At 37.2% G+C, this 26,338-nt stretch overlaps 1 protein-coding gene and 1 long non-coding RNA gene across 2 annotated transcripts; one reads left to right on the top strand and one right to left on the bottom strand.

Moving 5' to 3' along the window:
- Window positions 1-492: 492 nt before the first annotated feature.
- Window positions 493-25,834, bottom strand: LOC109180292 (receptor-like protein kinase FERONIA). The gene is made up of 4 exons (XM_019329783.1): window positions 22,477-25,834; window positions 22,348-22,389; window positions 6,428-6,727; window positions 493-850 (listed from the first exon to the last, which is right to left on the bottom strand). The coding sequence occupies exons 1-3, from the start codon at window positions 25,661-25,663 to the stop codon at window positions 6,453-6,455; spliced, it is 3,504 nt and encodes a 1,167-aa protein (XP_019185328.1). The 5' UTR covers window positions 25,664-25,834; the 3' UTR covers window positions 493-850; window positions 6,428-6,452.
- On the top strand, window positions 21,092-24,754 carry LOC109180296. The gene is made up of 4 exons (XR_002054049.1): window positions 21,092-21,233; window positions 21,417-21,576; window positions 22,091-22,219; window positions 24,667-24,754. It is a non-coding gene; the product is annotated as an uncharacterized LOC109180296 (long non-coding RNA).
- Window positions 25,835-26,338: the final 504 nt, after the last annotated feature.

Below are 26,338 nucleotides of genomic sequence, written 5' to 3'. Positions count from 1 at the left end.
GAAAAAAGCGCCACCACTCGTATAAACAGCAATTGCCATTTCTCTGTCATTGTTGGGTCCACTGGAAATTGCTTGATTGGTGGATCAACAGTGGAGTGTTCGGTGCTGACTTGGTTGCTTGTGGACTATGGGGAGTCAATGTTTGGTTTTAAAAATAGTGGAAATACTCTAATGTTGCTGGACTGATTTAAGTTGTTGGGATTAAATCCAATTGGGTTGTGGCGGGCAAATTATGATGTGGATTCGGTCCACCTTGCAAGGTGGACCTATGTCCAAAACGCATGTCTGGAATAACGGTGCCGTTAGTGGCACTGTTTCCTCAATCAATGATTTTTTTTTTTGTATGAATATAGAGTTAAAAAATTGTGAATATAGAGTTCAAAAATTATGAATATAGATTCAAAAATTGTGTTATACTGTTGAATATAGAGTTCTGTAATTTTGTATATTGAGATCTAAAAGTGTGAATATTCAGTTATAAAATTGTGAATATAGAGTTCAAAAATTATGAATATAGATGAACGAATTTTGAAGACAAACAGCAAGTTAACAGTAAGGAAGGAAGTAATTTTTTTAAAACATTCAGACGGTGTCGTTTTGAAGCAAAACGATGCCGTTTTGGACCTTAGTCCACCTTTCCATGACAATAAGCTGTTACAAAAAGCTAATTAACCAGACCAATATAATTTGCAGGCTAGAGGGAACAAAAAGGAAGTTTTTGTTTCTGAAAGATGCATTTCCATTTCCATTTCACTTCACTCTTGGATTCTAATATCATATGGCATTGATCAAAACTCTCAGGCTTCTTCACAAGGTTGGAAATTATAGTGAAAATGCACTCACTCAAGATCTGGAGAAAACCAAGAAATGGCAATATGATAAATAGAAAGTGCATTATACTCCAAAGATGCAACATGAAAATAAATATATAAAACAAAATTCATTTAGACCCATTACACATACAGACAGTAGAAGGGAGTTGCTTGAAATGGATGAAGGAAAATCTATTCAAGCATGACTTGAATCCTATTGACTTCACATAACAGTAAAGTTATTATAATATATATGTTATAGAATATTCTGTGTGATTGAGTATCCTATATTTTAGGAAACTAAAATATTAGCATACCATATCAGTTTAGATCAAGCTTGTATTTAAGGGGTGGTTGACTAACCCTAAAGGCATACAGAAATAGGGGGAACTCTCCAGAGGTATTCTTCTCTCTCCCAATATTCTAACATGGTATCGAGCCAGTAGAATAGGTTGATTTTTTTCCGGCGTCTCCGATCGTCACCGCCGGTCCAGGGCTTCTCGCCGTCGTCCGGCGACCTCGCCTGGAAAGTTTCCCGGTGATCTGACCTGCGCGTGAGCCACACGCGCCACCGCCGTCCGCTGCTTCCGTTTCACGCGCCGGCGCGTGCGACGTCTCCGGCGACCGGAAATCTTTCCGGTCGGTCTTCCCAGGGTCGCCTGAGTTCGGGGGTCTCGGTTCCGGGCTCAGTTTGGACCAGTTTTGCGTCGGTATTTTCGGTTCTAAGGTCAGGTTGTTTTGTAACCCTTCGGTTCAGTTTTTTGTGTGATTTGTGATCTGTTTGGGGTCCAATATTTGTGGGTATGGCTGAGAATAGGTCTGTGGTTGTCACTGATATAGTTCCTGTTAGTTCTAAAATCACGGATTGTAAGCTTAATGACTCTAATTACTTGGAATGGATTCATGTCATTAAACTTTATCTTACTAGTTTGGATAAGAGTGACCACTTGTCCAAACCTTTGGCTGACCAAGAAGCTACTTGGGTTCGAGATGATGCCCGTTTGTTCCTACAAATCCGTAATTCTATTGATGAGGGTATTGTTGGGTTCATTAGTCATTGTGCCTCTGTTAAGGAGTTGATGGAGTATTTGGAATACTTGTAAGCTGGAAAGGGGAATGTCACTCGAGTTTATGATGTTTGCAAGTCTTTTTTCCGTACTGAAAAACGTGATTTGTCTCTCCCTGCATACTTTATGGAATTTAAGAAGACTTATGAGGCACTTAATCAGCTTATGCCATTCACTGCTGACATTAAAGAGCAGCAAAACCAACGTGAACATTTGGTTGTTCTGAGTTTTTTGGCAGGTCTCCCTTCTGAGTATGACACGGCGAGGTCTGCAATTCTTAGTAGCTCTGCAATCCCTTCTCTTGCTGATGTTTTCCCACGTCTAAGTCGATCGGTGCAATCGCAACCAAATGTGCCTGAGGCTACCATCCCATCAAACAATGCTCTTGTTGGCCGTCATCCTCGCAGTGGGAATGGTAAAAATTCTCAGGGATACACTTCTGGTGGTATTGTGTGTCATTATTGCCATAAGCCTGACCACATAAAAAGGGACTGTCGAAGATGGTTGAGGGAACGAGGAAATCCGACTGCTAATGTTGCATCCACAACTGCGGCGTCTTCCAAGATGGTCACTGTTTCTGCTGATGAGTTTGCCGAGTTCTCTCAGTATCGAGAATCTTTAAAGCGTTCATCCTCCTTTTTCAGTCACTGCTATTGCTGACTCAGGTAATGCAACTACGTGCCTTCTCTCATCCTCCTCCAAGTGGGTTATAGACTCGGGTGCCACGGATCATATGACAGGTAACTCTAGTTTGTTTTCCACGCTTTCTTCTCACCCACATAGTTCTCCCGTCACCTTAGCAGATGGTTCTACCTCCCATGTTCTTAGGTCCGGTACCATTACGCCCATCCCCTCGCTCCCCTTGTCTTCTGTCTTGCATCTACCTAACTTTTCGTTCAACTTAATTTCAGTCAGCCAGCTTACCCGTACATTAAACTGTTCTGTTACGTTTTTCCCTGATTATTGTCTGTTTCAGGATCTTTTGACGAAGAGGGTTATTGGTAAGGGGCGCGAGTTTGGGGGCCTCTACGTTCTTGACACCACGAGCCGAGAGCTTATTGCTGTCACTCCAGTAGAAGCTCATTGTCGTTTGGGGCATCCTTCCCTTCCCTTGTTGAAGAAATTGTGTCCGCAGTTTTCTAGTTTGTCTTCTTTACATTGTGAGTCGTGTCAGTTGTCCAAGCACCATCGTGTGCCTTTGAGTCCTAGAATTTACAAACGAGCGTCTGCTCATTTTGAGTTAGTGGCTTAGTGCATTCTGATATTTGGGGTCCGTGTTCTGTGACCTCTAAACTTGGTTTTAAGTATTTTGTTACGTTTGTTGACTGTTTTTCGGTCCCTTTTCCGTTTGTTGTTCATGCTTTGGAGCTAGACTCCCTTTAATCTAAGTTTCGTTTCTTCAAAAAAAAAAAAAAAAAAAGTATTTTGTTACATTTGTTGATGATTTTTCCCGAATAACATGGTTATATCTATTGAAGTCTCGTTCTGAACTTTTTGAGGTGTTTTGTGGATTCTGTGTTGAAATTGAGACTCAATTTGGTGTTCCGGTCAAAGTTTTACGTACTGACAATGCAAAAGAATATTTTTCGTTCCCTTTTGTCTCTTATTATATGCGTAAGAAGGGTATGTTACATCAGTCCTCTTGTGTTGATACACCTTCCCAGAATGGGGTCGCTGAACGCAAAAATCGGCATCTGCTTGAAACTGCACGGGCCTTGATGTTTCAAATGGGGGTTCCCAAGCAGTTTTGGGGTGATGCCGTTTCCACAGCCTGTTTCTTGATTAATCGGATGCCCTCTGCAGTCTTGGGTGGGAAAACACCTTTCCATACTCTGTATCCTTCAAAGCATATGTTCCATGTTGACCCGCATATATTTGGCTGCGTGTGCTTTGTTCGAGATGTCCGTCCCCATGTCACCAAGTTAGATCCCAAGTCTTTGAATTGTGTGTTTCTTGGATATTCCCGTGTGCAAAAAGGGTATAGGTGTTACTCTCCTGAGCTTGGTAGGTACATTGTCTCCATTGATGTTGCCTTTCATGAGGACGTCCCTTTCTTTCCTTCATCCCCAAATACTGTTCGTAAGGGGGAGGAGGATGATATATTGATGTATACGGTAACGTCGTCTGTTCCTTCCCTTGTTCCTACCCCTCCTGTCTTGCAAGTGTATTCTCGTCAACCTCGGCCTGACACACTCGTACCGGCACCGCCTCCCATTCCAGACTCGGTACAGACTCCATGCCCTGACACCACCTCTATGTCATCAGATCCAGTCTTAATTGATGAACGTCCGATTGCCACCCGGAAAGGTAAACGTACCTGTACTTATCCTATTATATCCTCTGTTGCATCATATGATAGGCTGTCACATGCGTCGTGCTCTTTTATTGCTTCCCTTGAGTCTATTTCCATTCCTAAGAATGTTAGGGACGAGGCGTCCCATCCTGGGTGGCGAAATGCCATGATTGAGGAGATGAACGCTTTGGATCACAATGGTACTTGGGAGTTGGTCACTATGCCTGCGGGTAAAAGATCTATTGGTTGTAAATGGGTGTTTACTGTCAAAGTTAATTCTGATGAGTCTGTGGCTCGATTGAAGGCTCGTCTTGTGGCTAAGGGATATGCCCAAACCTATGGAGTTGATTATTCTGACACTTTTTCTCCTGTGGCTAAGCTTACTTCTGTCAGGTTACTCATCTCAATGGTTGTCATTCATGATTGGCCTTTGCATCAGCTTGATATCAAGAACGCCTTTTTGCATGGGGATCTTCATGAAGAGGTGTACATGGAGCAACCTCCTGAGTTTGTTGCTCAGGGGGAGTCTGGGAAAGTATGTCGTTTTCGGTGATCGTTGTATGGGCTGAAACAAAGTCCACGTGCATGGTTTGGAAAATTTAGTCAAGTTGTTGAGAATTTTGGGATGGTGAAAGGCAAATCGGATCATTCCATATTCTACAAGTGGTCCAAAACAGGTATCATCTAGTTGGTGGTTTACGTAGATGACATTGTCATTACAGGGAGCGACACCGAAGGGATTTTGTCTTTCAAGTCATTTCTTCACAGTCAATTCCAAACAAAAGATTTGGGACCACTAAAGTATTTCCTGGGTATCGAAGTTATGAGGAACAAAACAGGTATATTACTCTCCCAACGAAAATATGTTATTGACTTACTCTCTGAAACTGGAAAACTAGGTACTAAACCATGCAATACTCCCATGATACCGAACTTGCAATTGTCAAAGGAAGGGGAATTGTTTGAAGATCCTGAGAGATACAGGAGATTGGTTGGGAAGCTAAACTACTTGACCGTAACCCGTCCAGATATTGCATACCCAGTTAGCGGTTTGAGTCAGTACATGTCATCTCCAACTATTGATCACTGGGCAGCTGTAGAGCACATCTTGAGTTACTTAAAGGGAGCCCCGGGACACAGAATTTTGTATAAGAATCACGGTCACACTCGGATTGAGTGTTTTACTGATGCGGACTGGGCAGGTTCCAAAGAGGATCGTAGATCAACAACTGGATATTGTGTTTTCTTTGGAGGTAATCTGGTTTCCTGGAAGAGTAAGAAGCAGAATGTAGTCTCTCGTTCGAGTGCAGAGTCTGAACATAGAGCGACGACACAATCAACGAGTGAAGTAATGTGGATACACAACCTTTTGTATGAGTCTGGTTTCAAAGCTCCAATTCCTGCAAAGTTATGGTGTGATAACCAAGCTGCTCTTCATATTGCATCAAACCCGGTGTTCCATGAACGAACTAAGCACATAGAGATTGACTGTCGTTTTGTACGTGAGAAGAAACAACAAGGGTTAATCTGCACAGGATTTGTGAAGACAGGAGAACAACTCGGGGACTTATTCACGAAGGCCCTAACTGAAACGCGAGTCAGTTATTTGTGTAAAGTTGGGCATGATCAACGTCTTTGCTCCAACTTGAGGGGGAGTGTTATAGAATATTCTGTGTGATTGAGTATCCTATATTTTAGGAAACAAAAATATTAGCATACCATATCAGTTTAGATCAAGCTTGTATTTAAGGGGTGGTTGACTAACCCTAAAGGCATACAGAAATAGGGAGAACTCTCCAAGGAATTCTTCTCTCTCCCAATATTCTAACAATATATAAGCATTTCTGTTGGGAAGACTGAGAAGTGAGAAGGAAGCCAATCCCGCAAACAAATATAATCCACAAGCAAATTTTTAGATTCAATTCTGTGTTATAGAATATTCTGTGTGATTGAGTATCCTATATTTTAGGAAACAAAAATATTAGCATACCATATCAGTTTAGATCAAGCTTGTATTTAAGGGGTGGTTGACTAACCCTAAAGGCATACAGAAATAGGGAGAACTCTCCAAGGAATTCTTCTCTCTCCCAATATTCTAACAATATATAAGCATTTCTGTTGGGAAGACTGAGAAGTGAGAAGGAAGCCAATCCTGCAAACAAATATAATCCACAAGCAAATTTTTAGATTCAATTCACATCCAAGTAGAACCTATTAACTGATGCTTCATTGCTTCTTATTGCAGAGAGACCTACCTAAAGCTCGCTCCTTCTTGCCATCTCATGCTTCTTGCAGCTCGAGTGCACCCTCCAGACTTGTCAAAATCTCACTTATTGACGGTCTTTCTCTGAATTCGTGGCGCAGACAGTGCAACATAGTATCAACGTACATCTTAAGGCAGCCTGCCGATATTTTCCCAACAAGGTAAGGGTCTATATATATTGAATGGCTACCTCTTCCTTGTGACTTGAACCAGTAGGCTCTAGTCTCCACATTCTTATCTATCTTGATGATCGTTTCATTGTTGGCACATAATACTTCAAATAACAGTAAGCCAAATGCATATGCATAAGATTTGGCATGAGTGAACGACTCGTTTCCAGGCCCTATTTTGGAGAAACCAAAATCTGAAATCTTTGCCACCCAACTCTCATCCAGCAGAATGTTTGAGCTTTTTACATCACGGTGTATCACCTTAGGCTGGGAGGTGTGAAGGTAATGCAATCCCCGTGCAGCACCTATTGAAATCTTGAGTCGTTTTTCCCAAGAGAGAGGAGGGTTAAGATTCCCTTTTCTGTCAAGTTTGGGGAGATGGTCTGCAAGAGTTCCTCGAGGCATGTACTCATAAACCAACACCCTCTCCTTACTTTCATTGCAGAAGCCTATTAGGGACACAAGGTGTTGATTTCGGACCTTTGATAGCATTTTGATCTCTGTCAAAAACTCCTCCCCCTGCCTAGACTCTTCTTTCAAACGCTTAATTGCTACAGCTCTGCCATCTATATTGCCCTTGTATACTTTACCATATCCACCACTTCCAATGAGGAACTCAGGACTAAAATTGTGGGTGGATAGTCGGATATCCTCAAGTGAAAATTGACGACAAGCAGCTGGGTCTGTGGGACGAGATCTTGAGGTGTTTCTTATGGTGGAGTTAGCTTCAGCTTTAGAGAGGCACCTTAGGTAATAGATGATAATGTTCAATAAAGTGATTGCTACTGTGATTGTAGTAGCAATTGCACTCTTTCTATCAAAAAACACTGAACTTTGTTTGGGTTGGGGGGCGGGACTCATTCCCACAAGATTACTTAGCCCATCAAGGGCAGTTGGAGTGGCAGAAGAGCCACACAAAACGGCTATGTTCTCAATGGTAGAAGAAGAAATAACAAAGATGATCAGAATAAAAAACAGGGGATGATGCATATTGTTGCTGTTGAGGTATTGGGTTACTCTTTTCACTGATTCAAGTTCGTTCTGAGCCTAAAAGATGAGACTTGGTGGAGAGAAGATGATCTCCAGCTAGCACTGGAATCTCCATCTATTTACTAGTCTATTTCGTCGGCCTTGGCAATTTATGTAGTTGATTTGAACACCTTTAATTGTCTAGTCTTTGTACAATGTACTCTGAGTGTGGTCATCATAATTTACGTAGTTGATTTGAACACCTTCAAATGTGTGGTCATCATAATTTGTCAATAATTATAATTGAGTTTCCGATCCAATTTAGGACCGATCATACAATATTGAAATTCTTTGTCATATCTTACTAGAAATATCTCGGGATTAACTTTTGAATGATTTAATATATTTTAATACCAAATTTAATATATTTTTTTGAATTAACTTTTGAATGATTTTATTACAATTAAAATTTAAAATGATTAAAATAAATAGTACAACATTGAAAATTAATTTAAATATTTTTAATTATTTCGTATCATTTTAATTAAATGTGGGTATGTTTATTTTCGTTAATTTTCATTATTATAATTAAAATAAATAAAAAATATTAAAATATAGTATAATAAAATGGTTGGTCCACAAAAAATTGAGAAAAAATTTCAAACTAGTATGGAGAAGAGTTTTTGTGATTGAGTGAGATAGTGGATGATGAGGTGGATGATGGGACCTACAAAAAACTTGAAAAAAAACTCCAACTTGTTGTAAGAAAAATAGACAAAGAGAGAAGATGAGAGGGAAGGTTCAGATTTTCATTCATCGTTAGAATCCTTATACAAAGGTATCACCAAATATAAAGTAATAATTACAATACATATAAAAGGTAGTAACCTTATCATTTACAATTGCTACCATATATATAATAATGTCCACATATATAATATTTATAACACTCCCCCTTGGACATTATTTGACATGATCCTGCCTCTTCAAAACTTGCTAGGAAAACCCGGTGGGAAAAACCTAGACAAAAGAGTATATATGTATATATATTCATGCCTCGTTAAAAACTTCACTAGGAAAACCTCGTGGGAAAAACCTAGTTGAAGAAAAGAGTACATGATATTTGTAAGAACATATATTGTACTGATTGCCTCATTAAAAACCTTAACTTAAGAAAACCCTGTGGGAAAAACTTAGTTAAGGGAAAAAGAGTACAACCATAACCTTCAGGGCACAATCGACATAATCTTCAGGATTTTGGGATTTGTCTACTTAAGCAATTATTTTACAACTTTTTCCCATTTACATTACTATATCATACTCATGTCTCTTTAAAAACCTCACTAGAAAACCCAGTGGGAAAAACTAGTTGAGCAAAAAGAGTGCATGATGTGTGTGTATTCTTTTTAGATTAGCTGCCTCATTAAAAACCTTAGATTTAAGGAAAAACCCCGTGGGGAAAACTTAAATAAGGAAAAGAGTACAGCCGTTAGTCATCTAAGACCCAATCTTCAGGATTGATTCATGTAAAATGATACTCCCCCTCAAGATAACAATCTTTAATTTCCATACATTAAATTTCCAAACTGTATAGAGGGATTTTGTAAATAAATATATACAACTGTCATTTGAATAAATATACTCTATAATAATCCCGTGACTCTTCTGGAGTTCACGTGGTATGATATTAATATCATAGTATCTAGTCAAAAGGATTTCATTATATATCCTTTTATTGACCCTCTATGGGGCAATGGGGTAAAAATAGTACAACCAGTTTTGGAACTTGACATTATGGAGATACAAGTAATAGCCAGTACCCAAGTAGCCATTATATATTTGTTTGTCTAAGTATCCAATCAAAATCATATATTGACTAACTGGTGTATAAAAATTTTTCAAAGAGAAACTCTATCTTCAAGTCAAGATAATACTTATCTTTCCCAGGCTTTTGTTTCAAAATCTCCGTCTTTAGATATGGGCTGACATCATCAAACCCTTTATATATTTCATTGATGTTTTCCGCCATCAATATTGACTTAGATAATAAATAATAAATAAGTTCATTATCAACCATTTATTGAGCACACAATGGTACATATTATTCCTTCAATGAGGATATTAACTCCATTCGTAACCCTTTAAAGAGTAAATATAATGACACTTAAATTCTCATTTCGGGAATTATAAATCCATCAGAGATTTCTCAAAATAAATATTAACTATTTCAGGTCCTATAAAGACCTTAATATTTTAATGTGTGATTTTCACTTTTCTCATTTTGAGAACTTAAAATCCTTCGTGGACTTTTGAATTTAATATTAGTTGCATATCTAATTTATTATTCTGCCAATGATGTAGCGGAACTTAATGCCATTTATCGTGGGAAGATATGTTTGATTAAAATCAATCAAGGGTATCTGCGTGAACCCATAAGACTACAAACTCGCTTTATATCATATCACCTCACTATTCTTATTTCTCTTTCGTGCACACACCCACTTGTAACCTTCGGGGTTAACTCTCAATGGTGTATTGTTATAAAGAGAATTATTAATAATTAGCGAGTCGAGCTATGCCTTAATTGCTCCTTTATACGTTAAATAGTCATGGCACTTCCGGTGCATAACTCTGGATCCAGATTATCATATAATAGAGCAATTTGTACAGGCTATTGTGTTGTCGACAACTCTAATACTTTCATAAAAATCTCTCCCATATTTATAATTGTTTATGGCAATATTTAAGTCAACCAGATTCTAGACATTTCCCAGAACTTATTCATATCACATCTGGTTGTCCCGCATCCCTAGTATTATGTTTGTTTGGTGCACCTATAAATTGACTAGGGTTTTTCGTCATCTGGACGAACGTCTCCAAGACATAATTATTCAAGGTATATCAAGAGTGACAATGTTTATTTACTAGATCTAGTATAATGATTCTTATCTCTTACATACACCGATAGATCTCCAACACTTTGTGTCAAGGAGTATCGGTAGATATATTTGGTCCTAGTTGGGGAAAGTATACAGGACCTAGTCACTCTTTTATGATCAATATGATGTATTTGGCAGATTTATTTGCTAATATCGCAAATAGATTATCTTCTGAACTTCCAGTTCAGTCTTAACTAGTACATGGATTTAAATAATGAAGATATTTTCATTTTATGAAATTTCTTGGCATTCTATTAAATTTGAACTCTTATCTCCCCCTAATGCCGAGAAACAATCTTCATTAATTAAGTATGCAGTCAACGTACCTAAGGATATGTATTGATCTCCTATCATGTGCTCTTGGTATTAATTAATCAAGAGACAGAGGCTCCTTTGGTAGCCTTTTTAGAGGTACGCTATGATGGTGATATATTGATATAGACTGCGAACTATATATAATAACGCAGATAGGGAAATGTTTATTTTAAAATCACGTACTAGATATAACAATCCTTGAGGGATTGATTTGTGATATGCCGTTAGTTAGATTTGAAAAAAAAATAGGAATTCCCCTTCATAATTTATTTGCTTCAGGCACACTAACATAATCTGACTAACTTTATAGTATTATCTAATCGGACGGTGTTTGCACTCGTCCTAACGACCCTTCCAGGGTTTGACAAAATATTTGGGGATTGATCAAATAGTTGTTGTCAAGTTTTGGTCCAAATGTTGACATAGGAAATTAGAGCTCTTAGCTCACCTTCGGTTAAAAATATATTCAAAAATTAAGAGCTATAAATTTTATATCTCAATATTATATATGAGATAAATTTCAATATTTAGGACTCATGTCCAATATTTTCTATTGCAAAACTAGCACTATAAACAGGTTTGACTTTGGACAAATAATTATTGACTTTTGAATTGTATCAAATCAATTTCACATTAGATATATATAATTTGTCCGAATATTGTTATCATATAATTAGTGCTATGAATTCACCTTCCAGGCAAAACTATAGTCGATTATTCATGCTAGATATCACAATTAGACTCATATAATCTAATTGACATCACAAGATCAAAGTAAGGTTTAGCAACAACAGGTGCAACCTAACAATGAAAAACCATATTGAGAATTCATGCTTTTGTCTCATTTATAAGTTGTGTGATAAATTCTCAATAGTTATGGCCTATAGCAAATAATTAATTGCCAACAAGAGAAATAACAAATTCTCTTATATGAGCCTAATCAAAAGATTATAAGCTAAATATTGTCAATTAAAGATAAGCATATTCAATATGTGATATAATTGTCCCATATGTCTTGGACACCAAAATCTCAATTAAATCATGCACATTTATTTTAAATAGAGGGTATCATGTTTGATACCCACAAGACATGACATGACAAGAGATATTCTATTTATTCATATATTAGAAAATAAAATGAGAGAAGTACCGTTCGCCGAAGGGTAACGAACACACGTTCGCTGCTGGGCCCATTCATTCCTATTTCGGGGAGACAAAAACAACACTTTTCCAAGCAAGCTCTCATTTTATCTCATAGTTTCATACAAGTATGAAAACATCTCAAAATAGTAGCAAGATATACAAGCTAAACTGAAACTGGCAAAAAATTTCAGAATTTGACATGGATTGCAGAATTTTCTGGGGGAAAACTGTAACACATTTTGGCACAAAATTTTGCAGATATGTAGTTCAGCAAGTCTAGAACATACATGAAAATTTTCATGACAATCCAAGGTCTAGAAGTATTTTTCCCAAAAATATTTCCAACACTGCGCCAGGCAGAAAATTAACTGGCAGCACACTGCCAGAGCTTTACAGAATTTTTCTGGAACAACCAAAACATATTTTTAAGAAAATATTTTCACAGACATCAAATATCACAAGTCTAGATTCTCCAGAAAAAAAATTTCAGGCTAAAAAGAGTTCAATAGGTATTTTTCACGAATTTAATTTTCAAACTGCACCTGTCAGAATTTTCAAGCAGTGATTACTATGTGTAAACAAAATTTATTCACAATTTGTTTGCTTCTGGAAAACCAGCATGATGTGAGTCTTTCATGAGTCATTAGTCATCCGAATACTCATAATTGAGATTTTAGACCAAAATGAGTGACATAAAAAAAAGGATTAGTGCTCTTAATTTACCTTTTGGATAAAACTATATTAAAAATTAGACACTATCATTTTGTTTAAATACTCAGATTTAAGATTTATTCTAATGCCCAAGACTCATGTGAAATAATTTCTATAGCAAATTAGCACCATCAATTAACTTTTAAAACAATACAAAGCCAATTTTACATTGGGGAAACCGCACTAGTGCTGTTATTTCTAATTTGTGATATGACTTTTTGCCTTTATGTTTAGAATTTTGACTATAATCACTTGTTGATCAAGACGATCCTTCAGAGACAGTCATATTCATATAATAAGTGCTTCATTTCTAGGCAAATATTACATGCATTTATGCAAGTTCCCATTAAGATTTAAGAAAAATCTTTATCATCAAATATGAAGAGAGCTAAAATCAGAATAACAATGGTTTAATCATTAAGCTGCCGACCAATTAACCATGAAAGCCTCCAAACTGCAATTACAAGCATATGACAATTCTAAAACCAAACAAGTTGACATTTTGAATTAAACCAATAATACCGATTTCTCTAGACAAGTCTCTTATGAATAGATTTGTGCATATAAAGAGACACACATAGAGACATGCATGCATAAAACCTCATCAAAACAAATAAATATTTTTACAAGTCAAGAAATATAGCCATGTATATGCCAATTGATTGTCCAGAATAGTATGACCCATCTTTCAACAAGGTAATGGGCTATTTCACGGTATTAATGTTCCAGAGCATTCATTTATGTTTTATCAACATAGATTAGACATATGGTCATTTAACATATATTTATAACTTCAAAGCATGCATCATGCGGTCATTTAATAATCACGTATTTTTTAAGGTAAAACTACTTATCTCGTAAGGTTGCTGAGTCCACCATGTATGGAGTAGCAAGCACCTTCTGATTTCGCAGATGATTATGTGTTGTGATGTCGTTTAGGAACTGAGCCGCAGCCAAAGAGTAAAGAAACACAAGCACAACACAACACCGAGAGGGAAGACTCCGTGCGAAAAAGATTCCCCCTCACACCCACTTCATGCGTTCATCAATGGTTTTGCTGCACACAACCTCGACGCCTCGATGTTTCGCGTGGAGTCTCCAAAATGTCGGGTCTCTGTCTTTCTGGACGGCGATCAATCTGGGACCTACGGACAAAGGTCTGGGATGGCAAGAGCCGTCGCCGATTTTCTCGGTTTTCTCCAGAGCGCTCGCGGCCTGCGTGCGTGGGCGACGGGGCGCGGTTTGCGTCGCTAAAACCTTCGATTGTGTTTGCCGTCGGCCAATGGACGACAGCTACGCAGTCCATCGTCTGTCTGTTTCACGTCGGCAGATGGTCTCGATCACCGGCGACGAAGATTTGGATCCGGAAGAAAATTGTGACTTTTGAACGGATGGCTTATTCGATCGTCTAATCGCCGGCGTCACAGCCGATGGTCATCGATCGAAGACGGGAATGATTGCCAGTGATTAGATGGTTGATAGGCGACAATACTTGGAGTGGATCTCGGCCACCGACGATGTAGGACGTGCAGTTTCGTTTTCTTCATCTCCTCCCTTCTCTCTGTGCTGGAAGTAGACGGCCAGTGCATCATCAGATCGGCCATCGATCGCGCCAGAGGTAGCGCCGCACAGACGATCGGAAACGCTGGCTTGAATTTCGATATGATAAGGTAGAGCAAAAGTACTGATAACGTGTTGTAAGAAAAATAGACAAAGAGAGAAGATGAGAGGGAAGGTTCAGATTTTCATTCATCGTTAGAATCCTTATACAAAGGTATCACCAAATATAAAGTAATAATTACAATACATATAAAAGGTAGTAACCTTATCATTTACAATTGCTACCATATATATAATAATGTCCACATATATAATATTTATAACACAACTCATATTAATGCTCTAAGAGCATCTACATCAATGCATATTTCACAGTTTTTAAGATTAAAAGTGCCAACAGGGAGAAGAGATGGGTGGAGAGAGAAACATTTTGCTCTTCCTGCAAGTGAAGAGTTATTTCTTTTTTTTTTTTTTTTGAGGTAAAGAACTTAATTCATTGCATCAACAGATAAACAAGCAACAAGAAAAGGGGGTGGAATATCGATCCATTCCTCGCAACCTGTCACTGAAATGGCCTCCCTAGCAAAAAGGTGGGCGGCACAATTCGCAGATCGCTTTACAAAGTGGAATACTACATTATTTAACATAGATGTAGATTCTTTAATGTCATCAACTAAAATACCAAAAGCTGAATAAAAAGGAGCAACAGTAATAGCATGGATGAGAGAGGGGTGGAGAGAGAAACATTAAATTATTCTTTTCTGTTAGTTTGCAGCATTCTTTTTGCTTTTTTTTTTTTCCTTTTTATTCTCAACATTCTCTCGCGTTCTCTTTCCTAATCACTCTTACATTCTCCCCCAAATATCCCCAACTGATAATGTTGCTCTAATATCTATCTACTATACTAATAAGAGCCCAAGAGAGTTAGGCCTATAATGGGTAGAAAAAATGGCGGTCAAATTTTTTAATCAAATTAATGGCTCAGATTGATCAGATTTTAATTTTTCCTTGAGATTTTCTAATTTATCCTTAATGAATATGATTATCCGTTAACTTTTCCGTTAAATATTATCTTTTCCGTTAATTTCGGTTAGTTCACCATTAACTTACTCATTGATTTCAATAAGAAAGGTCTTAGGTTCGAACCCCATCCCAATCAAAGTTGGCATAATTAGTACTCTATTTTACTCTCATTAAATTAAACAATAATTTAGTAGCCACAACAAAAAATAATACATATGCATTTCTTTAATTTAGAATTATGTGTCTACAATGTCTTTATTCAAAAAAATAAAATAAAATTATTCATTATCAATAAATTAAATACGAGAAATAATTTCATTAGTTATATTGTCTTTATTTTTCTCCAATATAAAAATTCTTTACATTCAAATTCACCAATTGATTATATTCGCTACAGTATCCCTATAATGTCTTTATTAAAAAAAAAATTATCCATTATCAATAAATTAATTAAGAGAAATAATTTTATTAGTTATATTGTCTTTATATTTCTCCAATGTAAAAATTCGTTACATTCAAATTCATCAATTTATTATATTTACTACATTGCCGATTATCTTTTTTGTGCACTATTTTTAATTAATTATCAAAGTTATAATACAAAATAATGTTATATATTTATTTACCAAGTATTTTATTAATACCATGAAAATATTTAAAAAATATAATTAATAAAGTCAATCATATTAACTACTTGAGTGATTTGTTGACAAAGAGAGTATTCAAATCACACAACAAATTGAAATGAGAACTACCTCGCAATGTCCTTGTTTGACAATCAGAAGTTAGCGGATTATATTAGCGGATTTGAGTAGCGAAACGGTTGGTAAAAAGATATTTAAAAAATCAGTTGTTTAGATTAACATGTAAAATGACCTAAGGGTATACATATATTTAATAATAATAATAATAATAATAATAATAATAATAATAATAATAATAATCTACTATATACTAATAAGAGCCCAAGAGAGTTAGGCTTATAATGGGTAGAAAAAATGGCGGTCAAATTTTTTAATCAAATGAATGGCTCAGATTGATTAGATTTTAATTTTTCCTTAAGATTTACTAATTTATCCTTAATGAATATGATTTTCTGTTAACTTTTCCGTTAAATATTATCTTTTCCGTTAATTTCTGTTAGTTCACCGTTAATTTACTCATTGATTTCAATAAGAAAGGTCTTAGGTTCAAATCACATCCTAATCAAAGTTGGCATAATTAATACTCTATTTTACTCTTATAAATTAAATAATAATTTAGTAGCTACAACAAAAAATAATACATATGCATTTCTTTAATTTAGAATTATGTGTCTACAATGTCTTTAGTCAAAAAAAAAAAGTATTCATTATTAATAATTAAATAAGAGAAATAATTTCATTAGTTATATTGTATCTATTTTTCTCCAATATAAAAATTCTTTACATTCAAATTCATCAATTGATTATATTCGCTACATTGTCCCTATAATGTCTTTATAAAAAGAAAATTATTCATTATCAATAAATTAATTAAGAAAAATAATTTTATTAATTATATTGTCTTTATATTTCTCCAATGTAAAAATTCTTTACATTCAAATTCATCAATTGATTATATTCACTACATTGTCTATTATTTTTTTTGTGCACTATTTTTTAATTAAATATCAAAGTTATAATACAAAATAATGCTATACATTTATTTACCAAGTATTTTATTAATACCATGAAAAAATTTTAAAAAAAATTAATAAAGTCAATCATATTAACTACTTGAGGAATTTGTTGACAAAGAGAGTATTAAAATCACACAATAAATTGAAGTGAGAACTATCTCGCAATGTCCTTGCTTGACAATCAGCAGTTAGCGGTTAGCGTTAGCGGATTATATTAGCGAATTTGACCAGCGAATTATATCAACGATTGGTAAAAAAATATTTGAAAAAACTAGTTGTTTAGATTAACATGTAAAATGACATAAGGGTATACATATATTTAATAATAATAATAATAATAATAATAATAATAATAATAATAATAATAATAATAATAATTGTTTTAAAAAATAAAAAAATATATATAATTAAGTCAATCATATTAACTATTTGAGAGATTTATTGACAAAAAAAAGAGTATTCAAATCACGCAACAAATTGAAGTGGGAAACTATCTCGCAATGTCCTTGTTTGGAATTATAATCAACAGTTAGCTTTTCATTATTAGTATATATTTAATATTTTATGCCATAATTTTTATTTGCTCTCCCTTTTGTCCCGTATTTGGTTTCAACCATACATATACAATTATTTTATTGACAATTATAATCAATCTTGACTATATTATCTTGCACTTGTAAACTTAGATCGAATTGCCTATTTAAATACGCAAATTTAACATTCAATTATCTATGTATGAACAATTCAAATATAATCTTGCCTTAATATACTTTAAAGTACTTATTTAAAAAAAAAAAAAAACATTGGGCATTATCCCAATCGCGCAATGCGCGTAAAAAACTAGTAATAATAATAATAATAATAATAATAATAATAATAATAATTGTTAAAAAAAATATAATTAAATCAATCATATTAACTACTTGGGGGATTTAGTGACAAAAAGAGTATTCAAATCACACAACAAATTGAAGTGGGAAACTACCTCGCAATGTCCTTGTTTGGCAATCAGCAGTTAGCTCTTCAATATTAGTATATATTTAATATTGTATGCCCTAATTTTTATTTTCTCTCCTTATGTCCCGTATTTGGTTTCAACCATACCTATACAATTATTTTATTGACAATTATAAGCAAGACTATATTATCTTGCATTTGTAAACTTAGAATTACCTATTTAAATACGCAAATTCAACATTCAATTATCTATGCATGAACAATTCCAATATAATCTTGTCTTGATATACTTTAAAGTACTTATTAAAAAAAAAAAACATTGGGCATTATCTCAATCGCGCAATGCGCGTAAAAAACTAGTAGCTTAATAAAGAAGGGTAGGGCCTTTGTTTACATTTTTTTTTTTTTGAAATGCTTATGATTATTTACTAGGTCATATATGTTCTATACTTTTTCAAACATTTTAAGCCCAAAGAATCTAAGTCCCCACTACCGGGGTTCAAACCTATAACCACCCATTTGGAATGGTAACGAGATGCCATCATACGACATTGTAGTTGTCGGGCAGCCTGGTCCACACAAGTGCATCCCCCTGCCAAGGGGTCTGGCTATTAAGTCCCTCCTATCTTCTGAGTAACGCAGTCAAACTGCGAACTCCAAGTGCTGAGACATATTCTGACTGGATACTCTACTCGAGGGTATCCATCACTAGTCTCTCATTTTTCCGAGATTTCGCATTGCGACGACTCAGGAAAGTAAACCTCTTCGGATCAGGGGACCCAGTAGCCTGAGTGCTGACTTGCAGGTTGAGACTTTCAAGCGTCTGTCAATCTTGCAGTGTAGCTAAGGAATATGTCCGCCGACAGTCGGTCCGTCTCCGCAGTCGTGACGACTCCTTGTCATTTCGACTCACTGGCTTCCCGACCGGTTGCTCGAGGATGTGGCCATTAAATGAAGCGTATTCAATTTTTCGCCGGTTAGAATTAGAGCCGTCAAAACGGGCTTAGCCCGCCGGCCCGCCCCGCCCCGCCCCTACTTAGGTAGGGGGCGGGTTTCAAAAATAGAAGCCCGCTAAAGAGCGGGCTTTTTTGGCCCGCCCCGTTTAGGCCCGCGGGCTTGGCGGGCCGCGGGCTAGCCCGCCTGTTTTTTTATTTTATTTTATTTTTATATATTATATATAATATTTACACTTTATTACTTTAGATATTATTATAGAATAGAGAGTTCAGACGCCACAACCCACAAGTCCACAACAAATCCTAGTCCCACTCTCCAAGACTCCAACTTCAATTTTGTTTGATTCATTTTGCATTCTGCATTTATGTTAAATTGTGTGTTGCTATGCGAAAGTTTAATGAATTGAGTGGATTCTATCATTTCTGTGTGTGAATAATGAATTGAGTAGATTATGTTAATTTTTTTTACGTTAAATTCCAGAATACCAGTTGGATAAATTTAGCAAAACAAAACAATAACCAATAAGTTAATAATTAAAAAAAAAATGGTTTTGAGGCGGGGGCCCGCCTAGCCCGCGGGCCAAAGGCGGGGCGGTCCGGGCCAACAAAACCCAGGCCCGCTAAGGAGCGGGCTTTTTTGGCCCGCCCCGCCCCGCCAGCCCGTATTGACAGCACTAGTTAGAATTTCATTTTTTTTACCATTCCCAAACCTAAAGTAACCGTCGCGTCAGCCGCCACATTTGCCTGCCAGCTGGATGCCTGCTACGTGTCGTCATCTAGGCGGCCTCCCTCCCCTATAAATACCCCTTTTACTTCTACACGACTGTTCTTTTCACTTTCAACTCCTTCTCTTCCAGCACTCAAATTTCTCTCTACTTTCCCGTCTGGCGACCGTCGCCCTAGCTTTCCAGTCCGCCCCCAATTTTCGGCCTTCCTCTCACTTTCTAGCTGCTTTTCCGGCCAGCTCCCTCCGTGTTAATTCATCTTAGCGCCATTTCCCTCTAATGTCTTATTCTCGTACCACTTCTTCCTTTTCCTCATTCCGGCAAGGCGTCACTATCAACTCACCCCGACCCTCATCCTCCGCTCCTTTACTCCCAACACCCAACGACCAAACAGTCCACCGGAAATCGGACCAACTCGATGACCTAGGCCGGCCGGTGGTTCACCACTATACCCTCTATGTCTCTGACTATCATCATGCCAGATGGCTGCTTCTGGTCAGTTACCGCAAGAGTCGTCTGGTCGGGATCGTCAAGTCTGCAACGACCCTTCTTGTTGCCTTTTATACTTGACTGCCTCCTTAGGGTCGACGAGCTGATTGGCCCGCTGGATGGCTTGGGCATAAGTTTGAGGGTTTTCATCTCACAGCTTACTATATTGACATTCAACGCGCAGAGATTCGATTAATAAAATTAGGACCGTCTTGTCATCCAAACGCTCGACCACCGGCACCTCTTTTTGCCAACACACGATGTAGTTATACATTCTCTCTCCCTCGTCTTTTAGCCCTTATCTCTTTAATTTAATGTTGTAATACTTTTTCACTTTCAAAAGTAAGTCCTACTTCCGCATCATAAGATTTATAATTTGTTTACTATTTTTCTTTTTACATCTTTGCATTGTCAACATGCTTTTAAAAGTGAATTCACAGTTCAAGTCACATTTCATCAAAATTATTATTATTTAAATTCTTTAAAAAATGATAAAAACCATATCGCTTATTCAAGACATTGTACTTTTTTGTCACACTTTCTAAGACTTGCAAATCTTGCAAGACACCTCATACTTAAAAAAAATTAATTAATAAATAGTGATTTGTTAAAATGTAATATCATAGAATGGAGAAAGGAGAATCATTTTTATCCATCATCTTCATTCTATACAACAAGTATGGAGTATATATACATTAAGGTAATTAACAGAAGCAATAATGAGAGATAATTACATAATCGTTACAAATGTTACAATACTACTATATAATAATGTTCATATTAAGTATAATATTTATAACATGATTTGATTTTTGATTTTTTTTTTTTTAACTACAATTTAATTTATGTATAGTTCTGCTCAACTGATTATGTCAATATCTTTGATGGTAACATCATGCTACAAGATATTTAGCAATAATGATATGACTTATGTCATGTAATCAATATCTTTGATGGTAATATCATGCTACAAGATATTTAGCAATAATGATATGACTTATGTCATGTAATCAATATCTTTGATGGTAATATCATGCTACAAGATATTTAGCAATAATGATATGACTTATGCCATGTAAGTAAAATTTTAGGGATGAGGATAGCTTAAGCCCGTCGGATTCTTCGCCGCTGTCCACTTCCATGCAATCGGCGACGAAAGAAGAAGCATTAATGATGCGGAGGTTAGCGGCGATTACACATTCAGCTATCTCCATATTTGTCCCTTATTACTATTATTATTATTATCAGGGGAACGAGATTCCTGGCAGTCGGGTACTTAAGCCTATAATGCTTCTCTTCTCAATTTGTTTTTTTGTTCTTCATGTTTTCTCTTCAATCAAGGATTTGTTTAAATATTTTACAAGGATAATGCCGCAAGTATGAAGTGTATGGTTGACCGATGAACATGAGCGCCGTCTGTATCGTTCAGCCCTAACTTGAAGGACCTCTTAGGGCGACCATTTTCTGGTTGAAGTGTATGCACTCGATGCGTCGGATCTGTCACGAGGTTTTTACTGTTGACAGGTACGCATAGCGAGCACTTGCGAGGTTCTTCGATTCCCCATTCGATTTGCTTAGCTTATGTTTATTTCAAGTAGTTTACGCTAAGCGGCTGTGTATTTGTTCTGCACACACAAATTGTGCAAGCAATTGGAGTTTATGTTCATGGTAACATTCCAGTTATTGACTACAAATGTTTGGGATTTAAAATGCCAAAAGACAAAAAATCATAGGATTATAGGAAGCAGAGGATTAAGAGGAAAGAGAGTGTGAACTTGCTTTTGTGAAAGCTAGCATGACTAGTATAGAATGTAAGGAACCCAACAAGCATGTTCAGCTACAATTTGCAGGTTAGATGGAACAAAAGAAGTTTTGTTTCTGAAAGATGCATTTCCATTTCACTCTTGGATTCTGATATCATATGGCATTCATATTCTAGAGCAATTTCAGTACAATGACAAGGGTTTTATTTACCTTTTCGGGTCTACTTCAGCGAGCCTAAAACCCCTTTGTTATTACTATCTGCTGCTTCTTGCAGCTCAAGTGCAGCCTTCAGACTTTTCACGATCTCACTCAGTGATGGTCTTTTACTACCTTGGTCTTGCAGACAGCTGCTTGCAGTATCAACAAACATCCGAAGGCAGTCTGGTGATATTTTCCCAACGAGGTATGGGTCTATACATCTTGAAAGGCCAACTTCTATACATGACTTGAACAAGCTGGCTATACTCTCCCTATCCTGGTCCCAGAGTATCAATTCATTATTGGCACATAATACTTCGATTAGAAGTAAACCAAATGCATATGCATAAGATTTTTCTGTTGATGTTGTATCGCGTACATAGTCTGAATCCAAAGATCCCCAAGGACCCACGACAGCTCTAGGAACACGATTGTTGCCTTTATTTTTAGACCAACCAAAGTCTGAAACTTTAGCAACCCAAATTTCATCCAGTAGAATGTTGGTTGAGTTGAATTCACGATGGAGAATACTCTGCTTCAAGATAGGCTGAAGGTAGCACAAACCGTGTCCAGCACCAATGCAGATTTTAAGCCTCTGCATCCATGGGAGGGGAGCCTTGTCAGGGTCATGGAGATGATCTTGCAGACTCCCATTTGCCATGTAACTGTATACAAGAATCATTTCTGCATAAAGATTGCAATATCCAATTAGAGAGACAACATTAGCATGGTTGGGCAAAGGGAGGTTATCTAGTTTTGATTGCAACTCATGAGACATGCAACGTTTTGAATAAGCAGTGCTGGCCCTTCTGATGGCTACAATATTTTCACGACCATTTAGAAATCCGATGTACACCTCATCAGCTTCCCCAAAACCAATAATAAAACTCTGGTTGAAATTGTCAGTTGCCTGTAGGATTTCATGGGTAGAGAAGCGATGGAGTCCTCCTTGCAACTGCATAGAGGAAACTTTTTTCTTCGATGACTGTTTTGGGATTCTTGGTTGTGTTGGTGAAGTTTTTCTCTTTGGTGATTGTTTTGGCAGTAACCACGAAAAATCCCACCATCGAGTTGATGCATTTGGTTTGAAAATGCTGTCCTTCACCTTTCCAATGGAAATATATTTGCCTTTTCCTTCATAAGATGTTGCTTCAGTGGTGGGATTTTCCATATTCTCTCCTAAGATATCTCCACAGTGCTCATCAAACGAGATGACACCATCACTGTGAACACTCCCAATACTCATGACCTCATCTTCTACCCCCTCCTTTTGTAGTAATGCCAACACTAATTCAAGGTTGGTGAGCACATCAGCCATATCTGGTCGTTCATGTGGCTGTTTGCGCAAGCATCTTCCTGCAATTTCTGCAAACACCTTCAAACAAGTTCGGGAGACTTGCCCTGCCAGACTGCTGTCTACAATATCATTTACTTTTCCTTTTCTCATGTAGTCTATCGCCCATGTAGCTAGACTGTGCTGCTCCTCAACAAGCCTCTTATCCAATGCTGGCCTCCCGGTGACCACTTCAAGCAGCACTACTCCAAAAGCATAAACGTCAGATTTTGTTGTCAATCTGTGAGTTAAAAAGTATTCAGGATCCAAGTAGCCAAATGTTCCTTTGACATCAGTACTAACATGAGTGAAGGACTCATTTCCAGGCCCCATTTTGGACAAACCAAAATCTGAAATCTTTGCCACCCAACTCTCATCCAGCAGAATGTTTGAGCTTTTTACGTCACGGTGTATAACCTTATGCTGGGAGGTGTGAAGGAAATGTAATCCCCGGGCAGCACCTATTGAAATCTTGAGTCGTCTTTCCCAAGAGAGAGGGGGGTTACCGTTCCCCATTCTATCAATTTTGTGGAGATGGTCTGCAACAGTTCCTCGTGGCATGTACTCATAAACCAACACCATCTCCGTACCTTCATTGCAAAAGCCAATTAGGGAGACAAGGTGTTCATTTCGGACCTTTGATAGCATTTTGATCTCTGTCCAAAACTCATTCTCTCCCTGCCTAGATTCTTCCTTCAAACGCTTAATTGCTACAGTAGTTGCTCCGCCATCAATAATGCCCTTGTATACTTTACCATATCCACCACTTCCAATGAGGAACTTAGGACTAAAATTGTTGGTGGATAGTTGGATCTCCTCAAGTGAGAATTGACGACAAGCTGGGTCTGTGGAACGAGATCTTGTGTTTCTCATGTTGGAGTTAGCTTCTGAGAGACACCTTAGGTAATAGATGGCAATATTCAGTAAAGTGACTGCTACTGTGAATGCAGTAACAATTGCACTCTTTCTATCAAAAAACACTGGCCTTTGGCGACTCGGCATCTCTGACACTGAACTTTTTTTGCGTTGGGGGGCAGGATTCATTCCCACAAGATAGTTGTCAGGATTACTTAGCTTGAATATTTCTAAGCCATTCAGAATGCCGTCAGTTCTTTTAGGGCTGAAGTCAGAGTTGGGCTGCAAACTTATGACTAGAGTGCCTGTACCTTTCATTCTATCTCCTTCCATCATTGCAATGTAGTCTTTGTACACTGCAACCCCACGTGCACCGCTCCATTTGATCACATCAGCATTATACTCAGCTATCTGATTATTTATAAGTATGCTGAATTGCCTTTCACCTCTTGCTGATATTTCAGGTTCAAATTCACAGAAATGGAGCCTGACTAGGTACCTGAATCCTAAATTTACTGGAATTATCCATGTGAGATTGTGAGCAATGAGCTGCTGCTTGCCTGGATGCACTGACCTTGCTGTTTGGTACACTTTGGGAGGTGCAACATGTGTCAGCATGTCTGCATACTCTATTGTCATGGTTGTATAAGTTGATGCAGCACCAACTCCATTTAACACGTAGTTGTAGTCATCTTTCCAGTCACGAAACATGCTGACATCTTCAATGGATGGGATTGACCATCCCCCGATGTTTAATCTCTGAATCATCTGCAGTGCTGTAGCTGTATCAATGTAGAATCTGTGCTTTTGGCCTACAACATGGGCACCCAGGTCTCCCTCTGGGGTGAAGTAAAGACCAGTAGGCATGGAGATGATCTCAATGCCATTGACGAAAGCATAAACATTTCCTGAAAACTTTCTTTCTTGAGATGGGGTGAATGTTATAGTCAACACCTCACTTTCCTGTACATTAACACAGTATTCCTTCTTGAGAAATTTGACACCTAGAGCATCAGCAGTGAGGGAGGGGCTGAAATTGCTGAGGAGAGTGTATGGACCAGCTTTGACAGTAAAAAGGGCTATGGACTTCTTGAAGCCATTGTATGGCGCTGGGTTGAAGTGCAAGCGGATGAATTTCTGGCCCGGCTGGACCGAGAACCGGTAGCTGAACTCATGGCGAGAGGTCCGAGCTGTCTGATATGGAAGTGGATCAATCATGAGAGAGGCTTTATGCTGGGCTTTAGATGTCCAGGATTTTCCACTTATGTGCAGTGGTGAAGTAGAAGACAAAGTATTATCCCCAACCCACTCACGCCCATCAAGGGCAGTTGGAGTGCCAGAAGAGCCACATGAAATGGCTATGTTCTCAATAGGTGAATTAATGGTAGAAGAAATGGCAAAGATGATCAGACCATGGAATAACGTACAGGATATAAGAATAAAAAACAGAGGATGATGCATATTGTTGCTGTTGAGGTATTGGGTTATGCTTTCCAACTGATTCAAGTTCTGAGCATAAAAATGAGCCTTGGTGGAGAAATGGTGATCCCCAGGTAAACTTCCTAGCACTGCAATCTCTATTTTCTAGTTGACTTGGACTTGTTCCTTTAGTTGCCTTGTCTTGAATTAAATATTAGAATAGTAAATGCCGTGTTAGTAGCTCTTATTAACAAATGAAACATTTTTCTTTGCAAATATCATCTTCTAGACTAGAAGACTATTAGAAATAAGGTTCCCTTTAGTTTCTTTTTTTCTTCTTTTAATAATAATAATGTCAATTTAGTTGTTGTGATATATTTTATTGGGTTCAGGAGTCAGGACTGAAGTATACCGATACCATATTACCATGGAAATGGTTGAAGACATGATAACTGCAAGGCTGCAATGTCTATTTCGTCGGCCTGCCGGTTGCCTTTTTATTTGCCAAAGTCTTTGTACTAAATAATTTTACACATCCTTTCAAAATAAAATAAAATTTTACACCTGTTTTTTATTTCTTAATTTTTGTGGCGAAGATTGTGGAAATACATTTGATCTTAACTTAAATAATTAGTGGGAGTGTGGGACATCTTTCTGCGCAAAGTCAATGTTCATTAATGTCTTCAGAGAAGTTTAGTAGGAACCTTACATTAATCA

Source organism: Ipomoea nil, unplaced genomic scaffold (genome assembly GCF_001879475.1).
Source record: "Ipomoea nil cultivar Tokyo-kokei standard unplaced genomic scaffold, Asagao_1.1 scaffold1026, whole genome shotgun sequence".
Taxonomy (NCBI): Eukaryota; Viridiplantae; Streptophyta; class Magnoliopsida; order Solanales; family Convolvulaceae; genus Ipomoea; species Ipomoea nil.
The sequence above is the reverse complement of the archived record's forward strand: the minus strand, read 5'-3'. Positions and strand labels throughout refer to the sequence as shown.

What these genes read in the sequence shown, in the direction of transcription:
- LOC109180292 (XM_019329783.1), bottom strand. Translation starts at nt 25,663, where the DNA reads ATGCATCATCCTCTGTTTTTTATTCTTATATCCTGTACGTTATTCCAT. An exon ending in TTGGGTTGCTAAAGTTTCAG is followed by an intron (nt 22,390 to 22,476) that starts ACTTTGGTTGGT and finishes CAGACTATGTAC; the next exon opens with GCGATACAACATCAACAGAA. An exon ending in ATCTTATGCATATGCATTTG is followed by an intron (nt 6,728 to 22,347) that starts GTTTACTTCTAA and finishes CATATGCATTTG; the next exon opens with GCTTACTGTTATTTGAAGTA.